Source organism: Podarcis erhardii (genome assembly GCF_964252035.2).
Source record: "Podarcis erhardii genome assembly, chromosome: 5".
In the NCBI taxonomy this organism is placed as follows: Eukaryota; Metazoa; Chordata; class Lepidosauria; order Squamata; family Lacertidae; genus Podarcis; species Podarcis erhardii.
The window spans coordinates 18,142,370-18,164,977 of NC_138509.1; the positions used below are offsets into that span (position 1 = coordinate 18,142,370).

At 43.8% G+C, this 22,608-nt stretch overlaps 1 protein-coding gene and 2 long non-coding RNA genes across 9 annotated transcripts in view; 2 read left to right on the top strand and 1 right to left on the bottom strand.

Annotated features, from left to right (window-relative positions):
- LOC309343171 overlaps window positions 1–19,173 on the top strand; it is a 40,047-nt gene extending 20,874 nt beyond the window's left edge. The window contains exons 2-3 of the long non-coding RNA XR_014157147.1: window positions 16,741–17,135; window positions 18,424–19,173. This is a non-coding gene — a long non-coding RNA (uncharacterized lncRNA). The remainder of the gene's footprint in view (window positions 1–16,740; window positions 17,136–18,423) is intronic.
- The window catches only part of LOC309343218, a 60,882-nt gene that overhangs the window by 21,633 nt on the left and 16,641 nt on the right, over window positions 1–22,608 (top strand). The window lies entirely within an intron of this gene.
- Window positions 1–22,608, bottom strand: part of LOC309343099 (disks large homolog 5-like) — a 31,566-nt gene that overhangs the window by 4,168 nt on the left and 4,790 nt on the right. The window contains exons 1-5 of one of the 7 annotated variants that reach the window (XM_081864365.1): window positions 14,451–14,624; window positions 8,256–8,534; window positions 4,406–4,565; window positions 3,363–3,539; window positions 2,317–2,500 (exon numbers count right to left, since the gene is read on the bottom strand). In XM_081864365.1, the coding sequence (XP_081720491.1) occupies window positions 2,317–2,500; window positions 3,363–3,539; window positions 4,406–4,565; window positions 8,256–8,463 (729 nt within the window). In that variant the 5' untranslated portion in view covers window positions 8,464–8,534; window positions 14,451–14,624. Of the gene's footprint in view, window positions 1–2,316; window positions 2,501–3,362; window positions 3,540–4,405; window positions 4,566–8,255; window positions 9,480–9,808; window positions 9,824–9,888; window positions 11,381–14,450; window positions 14,625–22,608 lie in introns of those variants that run through there. The other 6 variants (XM_081864366.1, XM_081864368.1, XM_081864367.1 and 3 more) reach the window with 6 other exon arrangements.

Sequence of the window (22,608 nt, forward strand, 5' to 3'; positions counted from 1 at the left end):
TATACTCAATTTATTAGCATATGATCATTGATTAAATACCCTTTGGACACCAGAAGGCCCAGAACGCCTCTCATGTATGCAATGTACATGTTAAGATGTAAAACTATACAGGGCATCAAAGCAGACAGCAAGATGAAGGGTCTGCCCTGCCTGACACAGTTACTGATTTTTCCTTGAAAATAATATACTCGCCCCTTCCCTTCTATTGACTTCTGACACTTTTAATCCAATGTCTCTTCACGGGGCTTTCTCCCAATATATCACCCCGCCCAAAGATGTCTCCTGAACATGGATCTTCTCCCACTGTGTCCTTCTAAGTCTGAATGGCAAAATCACCCCCCCCCCGGCCCCAAGCTCCTCCTTTCTTTGATCTACTGTCCACTATTATGAGACAAAATGCAACTGCAGTTCCGTTTAAGTCTACCACAAGGTGGCACACCAGTTACAATGTCCATTGCAGCCCTATTATAGATGCATAATGCTCAAAATTAAGCTAAAACCATTAAAATATATTCTCAACAAAGGGAGAATGGATTGCATTCGAAACACTTGTTTTTATGGCCCTGTCAATGTTAATACACATTTATTGGGGTCAATTGGTAGGCATGCATCTATTTCCAGAGAGTGTTCATAAACTACTCAGAGCAAAAGAACCCTTTGCCGTTTTTTATTATTATTATTTAATCATTTTTTTCAATACAAACAACAACCACAAAAAACACATACAACAAAAACCGCAATAACACTAATAACACAATTTAACATTTCAGATTTGAGTACTAATATACCTATGACTACACCTTTTTAACAATATTTCCCCACCTCTCATCCCCCTACTTCCCATCACCGTCCGCCTTATCACTTAAATATTTCTTCCAGATTTCTTCATATTTATCCATTCTTAATTTGTGTCGACATGCAATTCGTTCATATGTGGCTAGTCTGTCCATATTGTCAATCCATGTGCTCAATGGAATCTTTTTGTGGCTCTTCCAATTCTTCAAAACAAGGTTTTTGCTTCTAATATGGCACGGTACATCCATTTTTTTTTTACCCCTTGTAATCTCCCAGGTTTCCGGTATATAATTTAGAATTCAATTCAATTCCCCTAAATAACAATTTCTTTTTATTACTCTTGCTATATATATCTTCACCTCGCACCAAAATGATTTTATCATTGGGCAGTTAATCATCATATGTACTAAGCTCGCATTTTTACTTCCACATCTCCAGCAGTTGTCTGCATTTGTTATTTTCTTCTGGTAAAGTTTTGCTGGAGTCCAGTGGACTCTGAATGTTATTTTCTGCTGAATAAGTCTTAGTCTTAGATCCATAGAGGCTATTTCTGTTGATTTTATACTTGACTCCCATATATCATCTGTACCCCTAACTCTTCACTCCATTTTTGTATTCAAAATCATATTTCTTCCTGTTGAGTAGGGTTTTATATAGTGCAAGTGTAGAGTTTTTTGTTTTTGTTGCAGAAATTAAATCTTGTAGCAGCAGGGGTGTTTCTGATGCTAATATAGCGTCAGGGCCAAACTGCCTTTCCAACATATGTTTCAATTGGATGTGTTGCCATTGTGTTTCACTAGTTTATCCATACTTTACTTGCAAAGTTATATTCCACAAATTTGTAATTTTCATCAATTAATTGATTCGATGTCAAAATACCTTTTTTCACCCAATTTTGCCAAATTATTACTTGGTTTTTTACTTGAATTCTTTATATATTCTGTCAAAAGACTTTTCTGCATTTAGTGCTGAGTAAAAAACCTTTGAAACTACGTGGCTTGACAAAGACACAGCTCCACGTGTTGACAAATGGATGCTACACAAGGACGGCAGGGTTAAAGAAGAAATGAATAAGCCGAGGCTCTCTTAAAGATACCTGTAGGCTACATTCAAAATACGTTTTCAAGGCTGTGAAAGGAGAGGGATTTCAAGGAATAAAGCTGCCCACACTTGATTTAGAAAACATCCCTATGTAGTAGGGGCAGTCAATGTGGCACCTTCTAGATATTGTTGGATTACAGCTCCCATCATCCTTCACATCTCTGATATGAAACCAGCAATATTCCCTTTTGGTCTTCTACATGCAGTTGACATCACAGATCCTGGGGTTTTTGGGGGTGGGTGGGTTGGTCCTCTATGGAAATTAAAGAAAAGAAATAAGCACTGTGTATTAAAGAAATGGAATGGAAGAGACACTCTTCTGAACCCCCCCCCCACACTTCAGAAATCAGTGGGAGCGGGAAGAGAATAGAAAATAAACGAGAAGCTGAACTCAGCTGGCAAAAACAGAGCAAAGGCTACCTGCTGCAGCTGACTGCGCAGGTCTGTTATGTCCTTCAGATCCTCATCATGAAGTCTCTTCATTTCCTCACATGACTGCTGGAGGTGATCGCGCTCTCGTACCAACTGGTTGTTCTTCCGCTTCAAAGTGTCCATGTCCTCCTCCACCTGCGACTGGTCACTCAGCAGACGACTGTGCAGTGTACTGTTCAGATATTAGAAACGTACATATAAAAATGCTCCAACGGCAATTAAAAAGCAATTTTAGAAAACGTGGGAAAGCAACGTTGCTTTATTGAGTAAGCATCCCCGTTAAGCCATAAAAGAACCACCACAAATACAGCAAATCCTCTGGACTCAGAGGGACTACAGCTGTGTCTCTCCAGATGTTGTTGGGCTCCCCATCAGCCCAGCCAGCATGCATCAGTTGTGTTCCAAGACTCTCTGGAGGATCATAGTTTAGTCACCACCATTATACACTATCAAACACAGAAATTAGTATGTGTAGTGTCATCTCCTCCAATTTGATAAAGAAGTTAAAAAATTAAGAAAGATCCACCATTAGAAACCACCAGATTTTGCACTGTTGCTTGGTGTGGTGAATTTTGTTGATACCTAATTGCCCTTAAGAGAATCCTCCTTGGCAGTATCATTTACTGCACTGGACTCCAACTTGGAGCTGGTGAAAGCAGGGTTCTGAAAGGGGGAAGCATGGGGCAAGTATCATCAAATCGCTGAAGACTGAGGAAGTCACCCAACAGTTGCAAAACTCGATTCATTCCACACCAAGCTAAGCTTATACTCCCCACCATAATTTTCAGAAACTGGCTCTCCGTCTTCAAAGATTTTAAAAAACTAATCCTAAATCTGCAACCAGAAGCTCTGAACATTATCTCTCTACTGATGTTAAAATGATGCCATTTTAAAAGTTGACTAAAGCTGGGGATAAGAAAAAAGCTATGAAGGACCTTTGAACATGAAGATCTAAGGCAGCTTAACAGAAACGTAGTAATGGTAAAAGGAAACCAAAATGCATCCGTGTGCATATGCTGTGTGCCTTTACTTACTGATAGAAATCAGCCTCCTTAGCAGATTCTTCACATCTTTTTAGTGCTTTGGTGTGTTGGTTCTGTAGAGACTGCAGATCGGGCATTGCCTTCATGCACTGAATCTTCAGCCTTTCATAGTCATGGTTTGGCTTGTGGCTAGGCGGCCCACCAGGATAGATATCAGATGAGCATGACCTTAGCATAAAATTCACATGTATACACATCAAACATTTTAAGTACAGTGCAACCTCAGTTGCCAAACATAATCCACTCCAGAAGCCCATTCGGCTTCCGAAATGTTCAACAAGCAAGGCTCAATGGGGCGGTTGGCAAGCCCCATTGAGAAAAGAGAGAAATGAGCCTTGGAAGCCGTTCAGCTTCAGAGGCTTGTTCGAAAATGGAAGCAGTTGCTCCCGAGACGTTTGACAATAGGAGTTCCACTGTACAGTGGAACCTCAGGTTACATACGCTTCAGGTTACAGACTCCACTAACCCAGAAATAGTGCATCAGGTTAAGAACTTTGCTTCAGGATGAGAACAGAAATTGGGCTCCGGCGGCACAGCAGCAGCAGGAGGCCCCACTAGCTAAAGTGGTGCTTCAGGTTAACAACAGTTTCAGGTTAAGTACAGACCTCCGGAACGAATTAAGTACTTAACCTGAGGTACCACTGTATTAAAGTGAAAGAAAACATGCACCCTCCTATAAAGGTTACTTTATATGAAACAAAAAGAATACATTAAGCATCATCTGTACCCACATGGAGCTGGCCACTGGTGGTGTAAGTACCACAATTTGCAAAGATAACTTCACTAGCTAACAAAGACTGGGTCATCTAGTTCAACCCCTTGCAATGCAGGAATCTTTTGCCAAACACAGGGCTGTAACCCACAACCCTGAGATTAAGCGTCTCATGCTCTCTGACTGAGCCATATTAGGCATCCTTAGCTGTCCCCCACCCAACTCAAACAGCTGTGCCGTGGAAAAGAGCCAAAGACCCATGCCCAAGTGCACATGCATTAGACCTGGGAATATACCCTCATGTGACCGTTCAGTCTTTTACCTGCAGTCATCAAAGGTTGACCCAGGAGACAACAGTGCAAGACGCTTCCTCAACTCATCCCGCTCCTGGCATGGCTGAAACAAAATGGTCTCCGGTTTCTCATTCATCTGCCTCACATTGGTTACTGCAGCGGGTGGTGGTGATGGTTTATCCGTTATACCTGTTGCCAAACACAAACAAGCACAGAGTTAGGGGGTTAGACAAGAGCATTTTCAAAAAACCAAGCTATCTGTTTGCCAGAAAAAGTGGGAATGTGAACAAGCTACGAAAGGAAATGAATGGTAAATTTGCCAGGATCATGCATGTCTGCAATGAAGACAGACTTGTGGTCAAGTGCACACCTTTGGGGTGCTATCCACCATGCTTCCACAAAGAATTGGGTTTGTTGATTTGTTATCCCCTAAAATCAGTTATCTAAACACAACATATTGAGAACTGCTGTCAAGTTTCTAGGCTAGTTTCCACTCTAGCCACCAAAGTAGGCTCATTCATCTAACTGGGATGTGTCCCATCAACACAGTGAAAAAAGTAGGTAGTCTACCTACTGAAGAGTGAGGTCACCAATGCTGATTTGTGGAGTGCTGGTGACATCCTGATCAGTTGACATTGGCACACAAATTCTTCCCAAGGAATACACTTTGGGAACCGTGACCCTTAACATATGTTTCCAGTTTCCTTAGAGGAAACTCCTTAAAATTACAAGCAACAACTATTTTGCGCAAGTTCTAACCATGCATGACTGTGCATGCATGAACTGCAGGAACCCTAGAAGCAGCAAGAAAAGAGCTCCTCCATCACGTGTGATGACCTGAAATGCAACCCCCGAACAAATCAGGGGTTGACTGTACTACACAGACAGTACTGCACTCCTTTGCACATGTCAAAAATGCTTTCTTCTATATCACCTAATTTGGGGGGGAGGATTGCAATAAACTATATACATATCATTTATGTTGGGAATGTCAGTTGGTGCAAAATTTTTGAAATTTAATTTTGATAAGAGTATTACTGAAGAAACTACTGTTTGTTGTCCAAATTTAACGTTGCTGAATATTTTGATGACAACAATGTAAATATATTGTCAAAAAAACTGCTTGATAAATGAGCTTGGCAGCGTGGAAAGCAAGCAACTCATTGGGAAACAGCCTGAAATCTTACACTGAACGCTTGGTACTACTCACTCTGAAATATAGCTATAATGGAGCAAGTTATGTGTAACCTGAGATTTTGACAAGGACTAGATCCTCCAGCCACTTTTATATGATTTGGCATTCCCTCATGACATATGCAGGGGAACCATCATTTCCAAAACAACCCTCGTCACAAACCTGGAAAATCTGGAACTACAGTTGCAATTGAAATTATTCAATTCCCTTTGCAAAGCAGGGTTATTATCAACATTTATATACTTTCAGCTGTTTGCAATGAGCAAATCAAACCAAAGCAATTGAAATAGCTCAACACGGATGCTTCAAGTGGTTTCTCTAAATTCAGCTGAAAAAGCAGCTTCTCCAGTCTCACTGTTATTCAACCCCTTGAATGGAATTCCTCGCAACAGCACAAATACAACAGGTGTTATCTCAAGCGTACCCAATGCAACTCATCAAGGGCTTTGTGAGTTGCGCCAGGTGTGCTTGAGGTGGAACACATGAAAAAAGGACCACAATTTTTTGGAAGACATATTTGAGTGTGACGGATTGTATGTAAGGCCCTCTTCCACTGGAAAAAATGCAGCTGACTTGTAACCTGAGCTTCTGTGACTGTAATCTGTGCCACTGTGATTACAGTTCATGGGCATTTGTGGTGTCTGCCTCAGCCTTGTATTCCTATTGAGAGTTGCCTGCAGTTACAACACATGGCTAGCAAGGGAAGTGCAAGGCCATATGGGCTGGTGGGCATCAGAGAACCTTGGAAAGAGTTGCAGCGGTTCTTGCTTCTAAAGAAAGGTATCTCCCTGTGTGACCTTGGCTCCTAAATGCAAAACAAGTGTCCTTCCTGCCATTTCTATCAGAATGTCAGAACGATTAAAAAACTACTTATGCAAGCGTCAGACGCACAACAGTGGGGGAAGATATATGCATAAAAGTAAAAGAATCGCTTTTCGCATCTCATTGGCATCTCAAAAAGGGCATGATTCAAGAGAGTAAAATTTATAAAAAGGCAGAGTACAGCAGGCCAAGGCTCCTTGTGAACCACTAAGCAGCAGGGCATAGCTCAACTGCTACCAAGTTTGTCCAAAGCCTCTTGCTATTGGTGCTTGGGATATCAGGTCCAGGAAACTCCCATTTTCCACACATTCAAAGAATGCACAATCGTGCACGCAGGTGCCGCTTTCGGACCTGGAAGAGAGATGAAATGGGGAGGAATGGGACTCAGCGTAATGGGGTGGGCTTATGACAAAACTGACAAGGCAGCTGAATTTAAGTTTCCTAATTCACAAGGGAAGAACGCAGCATTTTGTTTAGGCTGATACCGAGGGAAATGCTGCACAAAGTACTTCTGACCATATGAATCAAATGTCTGCATTCTTGTTATTAGTTCTGTATGCTGAAGGGGATGTGCACATGTGCATCTCTTAGCAAGCCTTCCTAAATTAGGAAACTAAGAATTCAACTAAGGCTATAATCGTGTGCAGTGCTACCTGGGTCACCTGTGATGTACCTGTGTATGATGATGTCATCATACCCCTTACTATACCATACAAGGGTACACCTCTTCTTTGCTGAAGCTCTGAGAAAAACCATGGTTCTATAGTAGGGCTGGGGAATCTCTGACCCATAGGCACAGCACAAGTCTCAATTTGGCCCACAAAGTCTGCCGATGCGTGCAATGACCAGGAACTCAACTCCCATGCAAATAGGGGTATTAGGAATTCACTCTTGTTTGACATCAGGTGTGGGACAGGTATAAATGTGGCTACAAAGGAACAACCAGGAGCTTAAATCCTGATTGGTGCTGTTGGAAAGCTCTGCTTGCAAAGGAGAAATCAGCTAGTTGGAACTGACAGGAAGAACCATGGGGATTGAGTGCACCAGGGCTGTGTTTTGAAGTAGTTTACATTGAAATTTCATGCTAAAAGAGCACACACACAAACCCCATTTTAGCAAGCTGCTTTGAGCTAACTGAGCAACCCTCTCCTTTGAAAGTTGGTGCTCTCTCTCACTCTCTCTGCCAATGAGCTGATTGATGCTGGAAGCACACCTTCAAAGAGGGTCGCTATAATTGCCCATGAGCTGGCCAACTGTTGCAACAAGACACCCCTCCCCCTTTGAACTCTGATAGGTGTCAATCACCTGACATCTTTACAACATTGTGTGATTGACAGGGGGTGGCCCTGCCTTCTAGTCAAAGCTGGCCCATGGCAGGCTGGGGACCAAGGGATCCAATTTGTTGAGCTGATCCAAGTCCCCCACCCCTGTTCTATAGAATATACAGTGGTACCTTGGGTTAAGTACTTAATTCGTTCCAGAGGTCCATACTTAACCTGAAACTGTTCTTAACCTGAAGCACCACTTTAGCTAATGGGGCCTCCTGCTACTGCCGCGCCGCCGGAGCACAATTTCTGTTCTCATCCTGAAGTAAAGTTCTTAAGCTGAGGTACTATTTCTGGGTTAGTGGAGTCTGTAACCTGAAGCGTATGTAACCTGAAGCGTATGTAACCCGAGGTACCACTGTAATGAAAACAAGCTTTTGGAAGGAAAAAAATGACTGTGACATCACTGAGGCATAGGAAGCCCCTAATCTCACTTTTTAAAAGGTTTTAGTTGTTGTTGTTGTTTTAAAAAAGAGGCATGACAAATGGGCATGCAAAACAAGCAGCACTTAAAATATGAAAAGGAGGGCAGCTCACCTGAAGGTCTGGTTTCTGAACCAGCTTTTCTACTTAACTGAGTGGAGGTCTGTTCTGCAGGTTGTGCAGGTGGATGGAGACCATGCACACACCGTGGATCAAGTTCCTGCTGTGACTCGTCATCAAAGAAATGTACTGATTTACCTCTCCCTGAACACGTTGCTGTAGCTTTGGTGCCACCGCGCCCCAAACTGGGACAAAGACCCATTTTCAGCAGAAAACTTCACCCTGTGTTCTGTACCAGTATGGGTGAATACATTCACAGCTGATCCTTCATTTCTGGAATCCAGCAAATGAACAAAACAAAACTTAGACTGCAGCCCTAGACACAAGGACCTGGGATATTCTCTCACTTTAGTTAATTCAGATTGTTTTCTGCAATACAGTGACTGAACAACATAAACCCATTTATTATTTCTAGAGTGACCTTGACCTAGCTCACCTGGTTACTCAAAACAGCAGCAGACTAGCCTGGGGTGGGGGTGTCAAGGAACATGTATTCCTATTGTCAATCAAAGAACCATCTCCTTTATCCCCAATTACAAAGAGCCACTGGGAATGGTGATTAGGAGTTTTGGGGCAAGGTGCCATCTATATGCTGATGACACACAGCTCTATTACTTCATAACATCTGGATCAGGAGAGGCTGTGCAAAACCTGGGGCAGAGCCTTAGAAGCAGTGGTGGGATGGATGACGGAAAATAAGCTGAACTTGAATTCTGGCAAGACAGGGGTAATGTAGGTGACAGTTTCCTGCACCTGAAAAGCTGGTCAACTGCCTGCCCTGTATAGGATTACACTCCACTTGAAGGAGCAGCTGCACAGTTTGGGGGGTGCACCTTGATCTACCTGTCACTGGAGGCCCAGATAGCTTCAGTAGGATTGGTGATTTCAAGGTTAGATTACTGCAATGCCTGTGTAATCTGGCAGCGCCTACCACCTTCTGAAAGCCACATATCATAGGAACACAGCACTATTGAAACTGGTTCACACGAGACATGGTTCTTTTACTCAATGGACATCCCAGCCCTACTCAGATGAGAGTCTTGAGTCTCAAACTTGGGTCTTCAACTGTTGTTGGACTACAACTCCCATCATCCCTAGCTGGCAGGACCAGTGGCGCCCCAAGTTTGAGAAATGCGCATCTAGTCATTTGAAACTGTCACCTCCAGGCAACCAGCCCACCCACAGTATTATTAATTCTATAACAGCACCTACAGTTACTTAACACTGGTCTTAACACTGTATCAGAGGTACACGGACCCCACCAACATGTGGTTGCCTCCTAAAAGGACTTGGATCGGTTCTGGACTAGTTGGTTTTGCAGCTCTTGGTTTTTGTTTTTTAAAAAAAGATTTTATGTTTATATGATTTTTATTTCTCTCACCTCTTTCATTCCCTAACCTTTCAATTTCCTTAAATCGCAAGCCTCTTTGGCTTTGGGACAGAAGAATTACAAATTGGGGGGGGGGGAGAGAACTGCTCTGAGTTGTCTTGAGTCTTCTAGGACAGAGCAGTAAATTAAATTAATATGTGACAGGTCATTTGCACACCATGCCAGCTGCTCCTAAATGACATAATACCAAAAAAGGGGAGAAAGGAGTGAGTCAGGAACAGGAGAGCAGGTACCAACCTCTTTCATCTGTTATGGGATGAACAAGTGAAATAGAGTGAAGAATGCTCTGGAAAGGGGAGGAGCCAAATGGCTGTTGGTTCCAACAGTCACTGAAGGTTCCGTTAGCAAGGGGCCAGGGCTTGCTGTTGTCTTTTAAAAACATTTGAGTTTTAACAGCTAGCTTTCAATTCTATTCACAGCACAATCTGTCACTGGCTGCGAGGCTGGGAAACTCTGAAGCAAGAATGCATTCAAGGGAAACCTTAGGCAAACTATTGGGGGGAAAACACATAGGCACACACCTCATCTTTCTTCCTTCTTTTGGGAAACATTTATTATTTTTCCTTTGTGGAATGTGAGCCATTTAATTTAGAAATCAAGGGAGGTGATTAACGACTGAGCAGCAAAATCCCACTGTTGGGATGCAGCCAATGAGGAGCTAATTGTAATTGTATGTGAATTGTGCCTCTTTTACTTCCCCAGATTGGGAAAGATGGTGGCAAACAAATTTCCTCACCACATAGGCAGCCAACTACTCCAGGTGTCTAATTTCTATCAGAATCACTTTTTGATAACTGCCACCTTATTCAGAGTGGAAGGATTAAAATATCCTTATGCTTTATAGCATTAGAGGTGAGGAAACAGCAACCTGTAGCTCCATTTAAAAATAATAATGCTACACTTTGATTTGCTGAATTTGTGTTAAGTCACTAGGCGGACTTATTTTTTTTTTTTTCCTGTTGATGTTGTGGAACTGGCTATATTGAAGAGGAAAGCTATGCTGTCCTTGTTCTTTTTTTAATGCTGCATGTGGAAACAGACAAGAAGGGGTAGAAAAAACCCCAGTAACTGCACTGAAAAAAGCAGGGTACTTTTAAACCTTGGGTGAAGTCTCCAAGTAGCTTTGTTTACAATAACTGCACCTTTAAAACACACACACATTTACTCCAATGCAATATAACCTAATTGGGATCGCTCAATTGCCTGTGCCTTTCAAGTTAACTGCCTGGTGCTTTTTTTATTATGATTGAAGGGCAGTCATCAGGGAGCATAATTTTTAAAACTTAACATTGCATCACTATTACATTTCATATTATCATGCGCTTCAAATGCCTCTCCATTAGATTGCTGTACTGCAGCAATTAGAACTTTTATTGAAATTATCTTCAAGCAAAATGGAAATTAAAAGGAGGTGGGGTATTTAAGGCATAATAAGGCTTCATATATAGAAGCTCACCCAGGCAATTTCCCATTCAACTGTGCAATTAAGATCTGGCTCAGCCATGGCATCATCACATAAGAAGTGCATACAGTGGCATACATAAACTTCCACTGCCGCAGTTGCTGGTAACTCTACGGAATAAAGCAAGGTCAGACTACTACTATTATTAATACTAAGGGTGGGCTTCCTACTGTCTGCAAATCAAAGTGGCTGATATTGCAAACCCAGTCTTTTTCCTGTGCCTGAAGAGCATCTCTTCAGTGGGAAAAAGCTATTGCTGTTATTTACTTAGCAAGTCAAACTGCATTTTAAAGCTTCAGATTAAGGTAAAGGGACCCCTGACAATTAGGTCCAGTCATGACCGACTCTGGGGTTGTGGCACTCATCTCGCTTTATTGGCCGAGGGAGCCGGCATACAGCCTCTGGGTCATGTGGCCAACATGACTAAGCCGCTTCTGGCGAACCAGAGCAGCTTGCGGAAATGCCATTTACCTTCCCACCGGAGTGGTACCTATTTATCTACTTACACTTTGACGTGCCTTTGAACCGCAAGGTTGGCAGGAGAGGGGGCCGAGCAACGGGAGCTCACCCTGTTGCGGGGATTCGAACCGCCGACCTTCTGATCGGCAAGTCCTAGGCTCTGTGGTTTAACCCACAGTCATAGCTTATGATAGCATCCTTTGCAGAGAAAAACGTGTTTGAAATGATGGCAATTCATCTGCTGGAAGATCACAGGCTCTTTTAGGAGACTCTGACCTAACACCCTCCCCTTCAAAAACAACAACTCAGAAATTAGGAAGTAATTGCACAAGATGCAATTCATAAAACATACTTGAGCTCCCACCTACTTTGATGGGGTTTAGATGCACCTAACTTTCTCAAAGTTGCTTTCATAATTCTCGGCATAGCAGTGTTATTTATGTCATCACACGGAGATACACTCACATCCCTACTTCATTACCACTTTCAAATTAAAATTAATAAAGGATTCCATGTTTGCAGAGCCATGTTATGCCATATATTGGGGGAAGCAGGGAGAGCTGATAACTGAATGTGAAGGGATCTCATTTTACTCTGTTTCCTAGCCTTCAAAACACAATGGCATTCTAAGCATATTCTACCTTCTGGATAGCTATACGTATAGCTGAAAGGGGAAATCCTAAAAAGGCAGCTCTAAGATACAGTACACATCATTTGGAGTAATCCCACTGAGCAGGAAATGGCTGTTGGCTTAACTGTTTGCCTTGACAAGAATCTCAAATCCACAGTGGGGAAATATATTTATTAGGACCTACCCAAGCCTCACAAAATAATCAAGGTTTTGAGTTCTCTAGAACTTTTCGTGAGGCTATGTATTAAGCAAAGGGGGAGTGGGAGGGGGGTGAGAAAGAAAAAGTTGGCATGATGTTAAAGTCCTTAGCAAGAGTCAAGTCATCCCTTTACAGGAAGTTGGTAGTGAAGAGGCAACACTTTGCTTCCCTGAGACATCCCTTTGGAGCTCTTTCTTGATGGATTTTTTGTTAAAGCTGACATGCTCCAGGTTTTAGTGGGCCTCTAAAGGTTGAGGCGGAAGGGAGATGGCAGGGTTGGCACTGCTCACATTCACTGGGCTGATTCACACATATCTGCTCATCACTTGATGAGAAAGGAGACGTTTCACATCTCAAATGCAACTGAGTCCATTCACATGCCGAGCTGCACATCTGGCAATGGCATGCGTGCGCAAATGGGCCCAGGGAGGGACAAGCAAGAGGGTGTCACCAATGCAGAAGGATAACGATTAGCCAAGTCAACAGCTTCACACAAATATATATGAAAAATAAGCTGCCTTGAGACAACTTTGTTATCATTTCACCTTTCAGCAGTGGTTGCCCCCATCGCCCTCAGGTGTACGGGGAACAGAAGCAGCACGAACCAAGAAATCTTGCTTATACCATGTTCCATCATTTGCCAGATTTGATGAAGAACCTTTTGCCTTCCACATGTTGCTGAACTACAACCCCAATCACCCCGGCCATTGGCAATGCTTGCAGGGGCTGATGGGAGCTGTAGTTAAGCAACATCCAGAGGGCCAAAGGTTCTGCATCACTGGTATAAAACTTGCAACATTAGTGAGAGGTATGGATTTTCCGCAGGTGTTGGCTTTCCAGTCTTATTATTTTACTTTTAGTCTCACGGCAGCAGAGACCTACACCCAAAATGTGATTTGGACATAGCAAAATCGACAGTACTTGCTGCTAGAAAGGCAAACCCATCCGAGTGCAAGAGAGACCTGGCAGCAATAATAGAGCAACTTGGCTAGCAAGTTTATTCTTGGTGCATCTCCTTCTCATCTCCTTCTCAGCATCTCCTTCTCAGCCTTCTCAGCCACACAACTTGGCTAGCAAGTTTATACCTTGGTGCATCTCCTTCTCAGCCTGTTTGTGTGAGGTGGGGAGGAGTAGCTGAAGCCATCATTCAACAAGGAAAAGAGGAACCACCACCACTGTTCTAAAGACTCCCTGTCCACTTCAGACAAAAGAAGTCTCAACCTTTGAACCTCAGCTCACCCATGGCCACTACTGAACTGCTGGTCCAACACAGTTTTATCCAAAATCTGAGGTTATTGCCTTTTGAGGATGTCTTTAACTTTTCATGCCACAGCAACAACAACGAAGGCCCTCTGCTCTCCTAGTACCAAAGCAGCAGGAGGCAACCTGGGGCAGCAAACACACAACAAACAACTCTTGCTGAACTGATGATGGTTAGAAGGCAGGAGGATTAAATTACTGTCATCTGTGCTAAAATAGCAATAAACCTTTGACGTTACTCTGACTTCTATTAACGCTAAATCTTAGTATGTGGAAAACAATATCGGTTGAGGAAGAAAGGAAAAATGGAAGGGTAAAATGAAGAGAAATAGTAAACAAAGGGGCATGGGGAAAACCTGGAGAAAGGTAACAGTAAATTAGAAAGGACCAAAAGAAGGGAAGGAAAGAAGATGAATCTCCCTATCCCTTGCAGTTTACTTGGGACTAAGGCTGCAGTTCCCAAGGACTGAGCTGCAGGTGACATTCAAAAGCACTTGCTCTCCTAAGCAGATGCCCTCAAGAAAGAAGCCTCCGACCTCACTGGGACCCATTTCCCTGTCCACACGCAAAGGCTCCAGATACACGGCTGCAGCCTGAACACACAGTTGATTTGTAAGTTTCCCTGGAATGAGTTGCCAACCATGAAGGGGACATTCGGCAGGCGTCCAACCCTCGCCTTCCCCCCACTCCTCGGCTCCCAGAGGAAGGCGCCCGCTAGACACGCGAGTGTGACCCGCCCTAGGCAACGTGTGAAGCAGGAGAACCCGGGCAAGAAGAGAAACTCTTACCTTCGCCTTGCCCCCACCGTGGCAGCAGACGGTGCCCAGGTACCTGGGGGTCCTCCAGAGCAGGAGAAGAGAAAGGGGACCGTGGACGAGGCCAGGAAGGCCCGCCACATGCGCTGCCCGCGGGCGCAGGGGACCTCCATGGTCCGGGGGGGGGAGGCTGGCCGAGGAGGAGGCCGAGGAGGAGTATCTCCTGGAGCCGCCTCCGCCCCTGGCCAGCCAGGGCTAAGAGCTCCCGCTGCTGCTCCGGCCAGCGCCCTCGGCCCAGCCCAGGCCCAGCCCGAGCGCTGCTCTTGGGCGGGGAGGCGCGCAAGCCGAGCCTCAGCGCACGGCCAGTCCGAGGCTGCAGCCCCTTCCCCCTCACGACGCCCGCCACCAAGGGGAGAAGGCGGGCGGGCGGGCTCCCTCCCTCGGTCGCCTCACGATGGGCGCGCCCCCGTCACTCTCTCCCTCTCGCCTCGGCTTCGGCTCCCCTCCCGGCTGGCTCCTGCCTGCTCTCGGGGCTCTCCAGGCTCCCCCTCGCCTCCTCCCAAGCGGCCCGGCGCGCTTCTCCCACGCTGCCTCGAGCAGATGGAGGCGGGCGGGCGAGAGGGAGAGAGGGAGAGGGAGAGAGCGAGAGAGAGCGAGAGAGCCACGCGCTTGACAGGGAGCGGCGGGAGGAGCCGAAGGGCGGGCAGGCGGCCCACGTGACCTGCCGCCTCAACAAGTAACAAGTCCTTCTGGCGTCACAGAGAGAGAGAGAGAGAGAGAGAGAGAGATTATATATCCTGGCACTTGCTGAATGGCGCGACGCGCTGCCCGTCCCTCTCTTCTCCCGCTCGCTTATACGGTTGGAGTCCCAATCCAGCGACGTTTTCCCAGCCGCTCTTTTTCTCAGCGGATCTCAGTGACTTGCACGCCTAATGGTCGGGCCGGGAAGGAAGGACCCCAAATGGCAAGAAGGGAAGGCGGCAGAGCAGAGGTCGGCCTCCCTTCACCCCCGCCCGGCTCGCCTCTTTTGCATGCCATTCTCCCTCTCTCTGTGTGTGTTTTCCTTCGTGCTCCATCGGAGGAGCAACGAGGCATAGGGAGCAGCCCCAGAGGCAGTGGCGTAGCGTGGGTTGTCAGCACCCGGGGCAAGGCAAGTAATTTGCGCCCCCTAACCCATGGATTTGCGCCCCCAACCCGTGGATTTGCGCCCCCTAACCCGTGGATTTGCCCTAACCCCAGATGTTGCGCCCGGTGCGCCCGGCCCCCCCTGCACCCCCCACGCTACGCCACTGCCCAGAGGGACACGATCCCCGCCGATTCAAGGCTGCTCTTGAAACCCAGCGTTCGGCCAGGATGGTTGGCGTTGTTGTTCTTTATTATGGCTCAGATCTGAAAGCAATCTTTGGCTGAGGGCAGGGAAGGAGGCCGTGGGGTCTGGGGAAATGAACGACCATTGCAGTAACAAGGATAGGAATAGACGCTTGTCCAGGATTTTGTGAAGCCTGCCTCCCCGTGGCTGAAAGTGGGGATGTCCCCGCAAGTGGGTTTTGGTGGTCCTGGCCAGGAAGTAAGAATGGAAGGCTCACAGTGTAAGGCAGGACTCTTTGTACCTTCGAGGAAGCGATGAAGACTAGCAGTGCCAATTCCTTTGGTCTTGTAGAAGTGCAATAGCCTTTCTTGCATTGAATGGAGGGGTGGAGCTAACCCCTTTCCCTCCCAGTTGTTACAGATAATCATCCATTTTCATCTTTATGTGCCCCAAACTGTGGAGAAATGAATTAATCCATCTAATGTATCAGAGAGCCTCCAGCTACATCACTTTTAGCTAAACAATTATGCAACTCACTCCAGTGTCCACCATGGTTCTGTCATTTTGTCATGTCAAAATGTAGAATTAGAAAAACCACCTCATTCCTTGAGATAATCACATGCCCCATACAATAGCAGAAAATATTTCACTTAGCCGTTATGTAGAGTTTATGGCCATTCTTCAGTGAGCTCACCAAACCAAAATCATGCAGATTATTAATGAGGGAGAGGATGGAGACAGCTATTCAAATACCGGTATATCAGTAGCTGAAGGAACGCTAGCTTACTTCATAAGATGTACATTCATAAGTCATTCTTTCTCTCCCAAGACATCGGAAATCAGGTCCAATGAAGCCTTGCATGGTCCAAAATTTGTATCCCCCACCCCACCCTGTGGCTTTGCCATTTTAAGCCTTCTCTTAACTTGGGGGAATTCTTTTCTTTTTCAGCCTTACACACATTAGCTTGAGAAAAGCTTATAAAGCACTCCCATTTCCAAACTGGGCGTTAAAAGTGACTTTTTTTAGTTCAGAATATATATTGTAACAAAAATTAAAAAACTAAACAAAACAGACACACATCATACAATTATACATACTAAAGCTAATTTTGGTCACCTGTCTCTTTAAAAATCCCTTGCCCTTCCCTGTGGAACCAACTGCCATAACAGTCATCAACAGTTATAAGGCTGAAGCCACCTCTGCTTCAGAGCATCTGACAAAGTGTGTCTTACACACGAAAGCTCATACCTTGAAAGCTTCTATTTAGTTGATCTTTAAGGTGCCACTGGAATTATTAAAAAAGATTTTTTCATCTTTCATCTTATTTATTATGACTACATTTATCAACAGTGGGAAAACTAACAAGCTACAGGACCACACTAGAGGTTGACATATCCCTATAATAGAGGCTGCAATTCTATTTTTTTTTTTTTTTATAATAATTTTTATTGATTTTACAACATAAACAAAAAACAAACAAACATAATGCGACTTCCCCAAACCTCCCCTTCACTGCATCCAAATTTCAAAATTTTTAGCAATTCTTCATCCCATTTTTATATTTAATTCTCTTTAAAAAGAGTTTCTACTTTATAAATTTCGATTTATAGCTGTAATTCTTTGTGTCCAATCCCCTGACATCTTAACATTCCGAAATTTTACAACAATTTTTAAGATAGATTTTAAATTTTTTCCAGTCCTCCTCCACTGTCTCTTTCCTCTGGTCACGGATTCTGCCGGTCATCTCTGCCAGTCCCATAAATTCAGTCACCTTGGTCTGCCATTCTTCCAGAGTAGGTAATTCTTTAGTCTTCCAATACTTCGCCAAAAGGATTCTTGCTGCGGTTGTTGCGTACATAAAAAAGATCCTATCTTTCTTTGGTACCAATTGGCCGACCATGCCCAGGAGAAAAGCCTCCGGTTTCTTTACAAATGTCCACTTAAGGATTTTCTTAATTTCATTATAGATCATTTCCCAGTAGGCCTTAATCTTTGGGCAGGTCCACCAAAGGTGATAAAAGGTTCCTTCACATTCATTACACTTCCAGCAATTGTTATTGGGCAAATGATATATCTTTGCAAGCTTGACTGGGGTCATGTACCACCTATAGATCATTTTCATTATGTTCTCTTTCAGGGCACTACATGCCGTAAATTTAATACCTGTGGTCCATAACTGCTCCCAGTCAGCAAACATAATATCATGACCAATATCTTGTGCCCACTTAATCATGGCTGATTTAACCGTTTCATCTTGTGTATTCCATTTTAGCAGCAGATTATACATTCTAGACAAATTCTTAGTATTGGGTTCTAGCAATTCTGTTTCTAACTTTGACCTCTCCTTCTGAAATCCTAGTTTTCTATCCTGCTTAAAAGTTTCATTAATCTGGTAGTAATGTAACCAATCTCGGACTTTAGGTTTCAATTTCTCAAAACTCTGTAGTTTCAACTTTTCACCATCATATTCTATAATTTCACAATATTTTGGCCAGTCTGTATCCATGTTCAATCTTTTTACCGCCTTAGCTTCCATTGGTGACAGCCACCTGGGGGTTTTACTTTCAAACAAATCTTTATATCGATTCCATACATTATACAATGCTTTCCTAATAATATGATTTTTAAAATTTCTGTGTACCTTTACCTTGTCATACCATAAATTTTTAGTTTAAGTTTTAGTTTTAGTTTTAGAGGCTGCAATTCTAATTAAATAAAAATCCCTATGGCTATTACACACCAAAAGAACAAAGCTTGAGCAATGTAAGCTTCCAATTACATAGACTACCTAAATGTGATAAAATAAAGCAGTCTCTAGACACAGCTATTAACCCTTACGATTTACTGCTTAATGTAGGCCCAGCAACCCAAAATTATTATTCTGAATACACAATGAGCACAGTTTGATCAGATACACCATGACATTTAAATATTAACCCATGCATAAAAGAAGCCAATAACTTTTTTGAACAGGCAAGGGAGTTTATGAGATACAACCCACACCCATATATTGGAAGAGTGCTTCTCCCCCCGGATTCACTTCCCAAGTGGGTACCTATAAGAAAACCCATTCGCAATCCACGTAACTGATTGTTCTTGACGGTAGAACAGCTGTTATGGAAGGACAGAACCACACTTCATGAAAAAGTCACGCTCACTCAGCTGAGTAGGAACTTGATACTGTTTCGTTTGGTTTTCTTTGTATCAGATGCAGAGGAGAAATAAGAAGGGGGTTACTGGGGAAGGGGGAGCTGAACAGGTTGCTTGTTTTTAAAAAATTCAAGTAAACACGAACCACCAAATACTTGGGAATGGGGGGGGGGAGGAGAGGTTTTTTGTAAACATATCCTAAAGGGTTTCTCTCTCACTCACTTTGCAGCATCAGAGTCTTATGAAAAAGAAATTCTGCATTCATTCATTTGTATAGGAACAAATGTACAAGAATTCTGCCACTATGGAGAGACGTGGTCTGAATAGAGATACTGGATTCATGTCCCATTATACATACTAAAGCTAATTTTGGTCATCTATCCCTTTAAAAATCCCTTGCCCTTCCCTATGGAACCAACTGCCATAACAGTCATCAACAGTTATAAGGTTGAAGCCACCTCTGCTTCAGAGCATCTGATGAAGTGTGTATTACATACAAAAGCTCACACCTTGGAAGCTTATATTTAGTTGATCTTTAAGGTGCCACTGGAATTATTAAAAAATATTTTTTCATCTTTCATCTTGTTATTTATTATGACTATCACAGATCAACACGGCTATCCACTTGAAAATGTTTGTGAATTTGTTTAAATTCTATAACTTGGCTGATAGTAGTAAACTGAACAATGGAGTCAGAAAGGTAATTATGCAACACTCCCATACAAGTCAAGTTATAGAAATTGACCTTTATTTAACAACTTTTTTTTCTTTTCATACAAAGTGACTTTTTTAGTTTAAGAAAATCCATGTTGCAACAGTACCAGTCTGTTTCAATCACACTGCTGAAGTCCAACTCTGGCCTCCCTCCTTAAAAAAAATATGCTGTCCCTCATCTTAATTTAACTAAGAATTTATCAATAGCCTTTCTACATTTCTTCGTCTCTCTCTCTTTCTCTCTTGATCTATAAAATAGTATCTGCAAAACAGAGGTTTAAATTTCCAACCGAATTTTGGCTTTGAACAACTGTACAAGTAGAATCCCCCCTTTTTTTTTTAATTAATGCAAATAGAAAGCAAATACAAAAAAAAGGAAGGGGAAAAAACAGAAGAAAGAAAATCTTTGTACATAAAGAAATGTTAGGAACAGTCATCGCAAATATTATTATTAATAATAAATCTTTATTGCGGTCCAAAGACCCGTAACATAGATTCAGAATAAAATACAGATTCATACAGACAACCCCCCTGGAGAGGTAGACCGAGACGATATTTATTTAGTCTTGAGTATGATGATCTTTGATACGTATGACTACTGAAAGAAACTTTGCCACGGCCACTGTATTACACTTGTCGTCCAGAAGATACTTAGTATAGTAGGCTTCAGATTTACCCGGACGATTTGCCACTTAGGGTTTAATCAACAGATCCCTAGCTTGCTCATATTGTCTGCAATGCAGTAGGATATGCCTCATACAATTGACGTCCTGAGAGCATACACAGAGCCTATTCTGATAAGGGATGCCTCTCAGACTGCCATTTAGCACTTCTGATGGAAATACATTTAATCTGGCTTTGGTAAAAAGACGCCGATAAATTGGTACAGACAGATTTCTAAGATATGCAGCTATCTGAAAATCGTACCTGTAATGAATTCCTACTGCTATCGGGCCACAGATAGATAGATAGATAGATTCTTTATTGTCATTACACAAGTGCAACATTGCACAAGTGCAACGAAATTGGATGCCATCCCTTAAAAACAACAAAAGCAAAACAACAACAACAACCAAACAAACCACATTCCAGCCACACCCACACCCACACCCATCAAACTCCCAGGTCACACTATCGAGTTACTGCATTTAAGAAGGCCACAGCTCTTGGATAGAAACTATTTTTCAGTCTATTTGTCCTTGACTTGATGTTTCTGTATCTCCTGCCAGAAGGCAGTAGTACAAACAGACTGTGTCCCGGGTGAGATGCATCCTGCAGGATATTGTTTGCTTTCCTAAGACAACGGGAACCGTACAGTTCTTCCAAAGATGGGAGGGGATGACCAATAATCCTTTGGGCTGTGGTTATGACCTTCTGGAGCACCTTCCTCTTCCTAGCTGTACAGCTGGAGAACCAAGCACAAATACAGTATGTGAGAATGCTCTCTATGGAGCCTCGGTAGAAGGACACCAGCAGTCTCTCACTCAGATTGTTCTTCTTTAAAAGTCTGAGGAAATAAATTCTCTGCTGGGCCTTCTTCACCAGAGCAGTGGTATTTGCGCTCCAAGTCATGCCCTGATCGATAGTCACTCCCAAAAACCTGAATTCCGCCACCCTCTCCACCCGTTCCCCGTTGATATACAAGGGGTGAATGTCCGCCTTTTTTTTCCTGTAATCCACCACCAATTCCTTGGTCTTAGCCGTATTAAGAGCCAGATTGTTCTCTCCACACCAAGCACAAAGCCGCTCCACCTCGTCCCGATAGGCGGACTCATCCCCTCCTGAAATGAGCCCCACCACCGTAGTGTCATCAGCAAACTTGATGATTTTGTTGCTGGAATAAATGGCTGTACAATCATACGTATAGAGAGTATAGAGCAGGGGACTCAACACACAACCCTGTGGTGAGCCGGTGTTAAGGCTAAGGGCTGTGGACATATGTGACCCTACTCTAACCCTCTGAGAACGTTCTGACAAAAAGTCCAAAACCCAGAGACAGGTGGAGTTGGAGAGTCCAATCGCCTCTAGCTTGGACACCAGTCTATGGGGGAGGATAGTGTTAAAAGCAGAGCTAAAATCCACAAACAGCAGCCTCACATAACTCCCCGGCTGCTCCAGATGGAACAGAGCAGCATGGAGAGTGGTAGTGATAGCGTCTTCCGTGGATCTATTTGCCCTGTATGCAAACTGGTAGTTGTCAAAAGTTGATGGAAGACAGGAAATAATGTGACGGCGCACCAGTTTCTCAAAACACTTCATGATGATTGGAGTCAGTGCAACTGGTCTGTAGTCGTTCAGACTACTGATTGTGGATTTTTTAGGCAGAGGAACAATAGTTGACGACTTCAGGCAGGGTGGGACAATAGACTGGTGTAAGGACTTGTTGAAGATCTTAGTAAAGACCCTCGCCAGCTGATCCGCACAGCCCTTCAACACCTTTCCCGTGATGCCATCAGGTCCAGCAGCCTTCCTCGGATTCACCATCCTCAATACCTGTCTCACCTCATGCTCCTCTACAGTGAATGAGGGGCCCCTATGGGCTGGTGGCTGTAATACCGGCGTCTCAGGTGGCTCCTTCTCGAAGCGAGCAAAGAAGAAGTTAAGCTCCTCCGCCAGCAAAGGGTCACCGTCGACAGCACCAAGGTTAGGTTTGTAGTTGGTAATATGCTGAATCCCCCGCCACATCTGTCTTGTGTTGTTACTCCTTAAATTATCCTCAATCCTCTGCCTATAGACCAGTTTTGCCCGTCGAATACCCCTCTTCAAGTTTGCTCTTGCCACACTGTAAAGCTGCACCTCACCCGACCTAAAAGCCCTGTTCCTTTCCCGCAACAGGCACTGGACCTCTCTATTCATCCAGGGTTTCTGATTGGGGTAAAACCGGATGGATTTATTTACTGTGACAGTGTCTGTGCAGTGATTGATATAGCACAGAACTGCCGCCGTGTGCTCCTCCAGGTCTGAACGATCGAAAATGTCCCAATTGGTTCTCTCAAAACAGTCCTGCAGCTGATGGA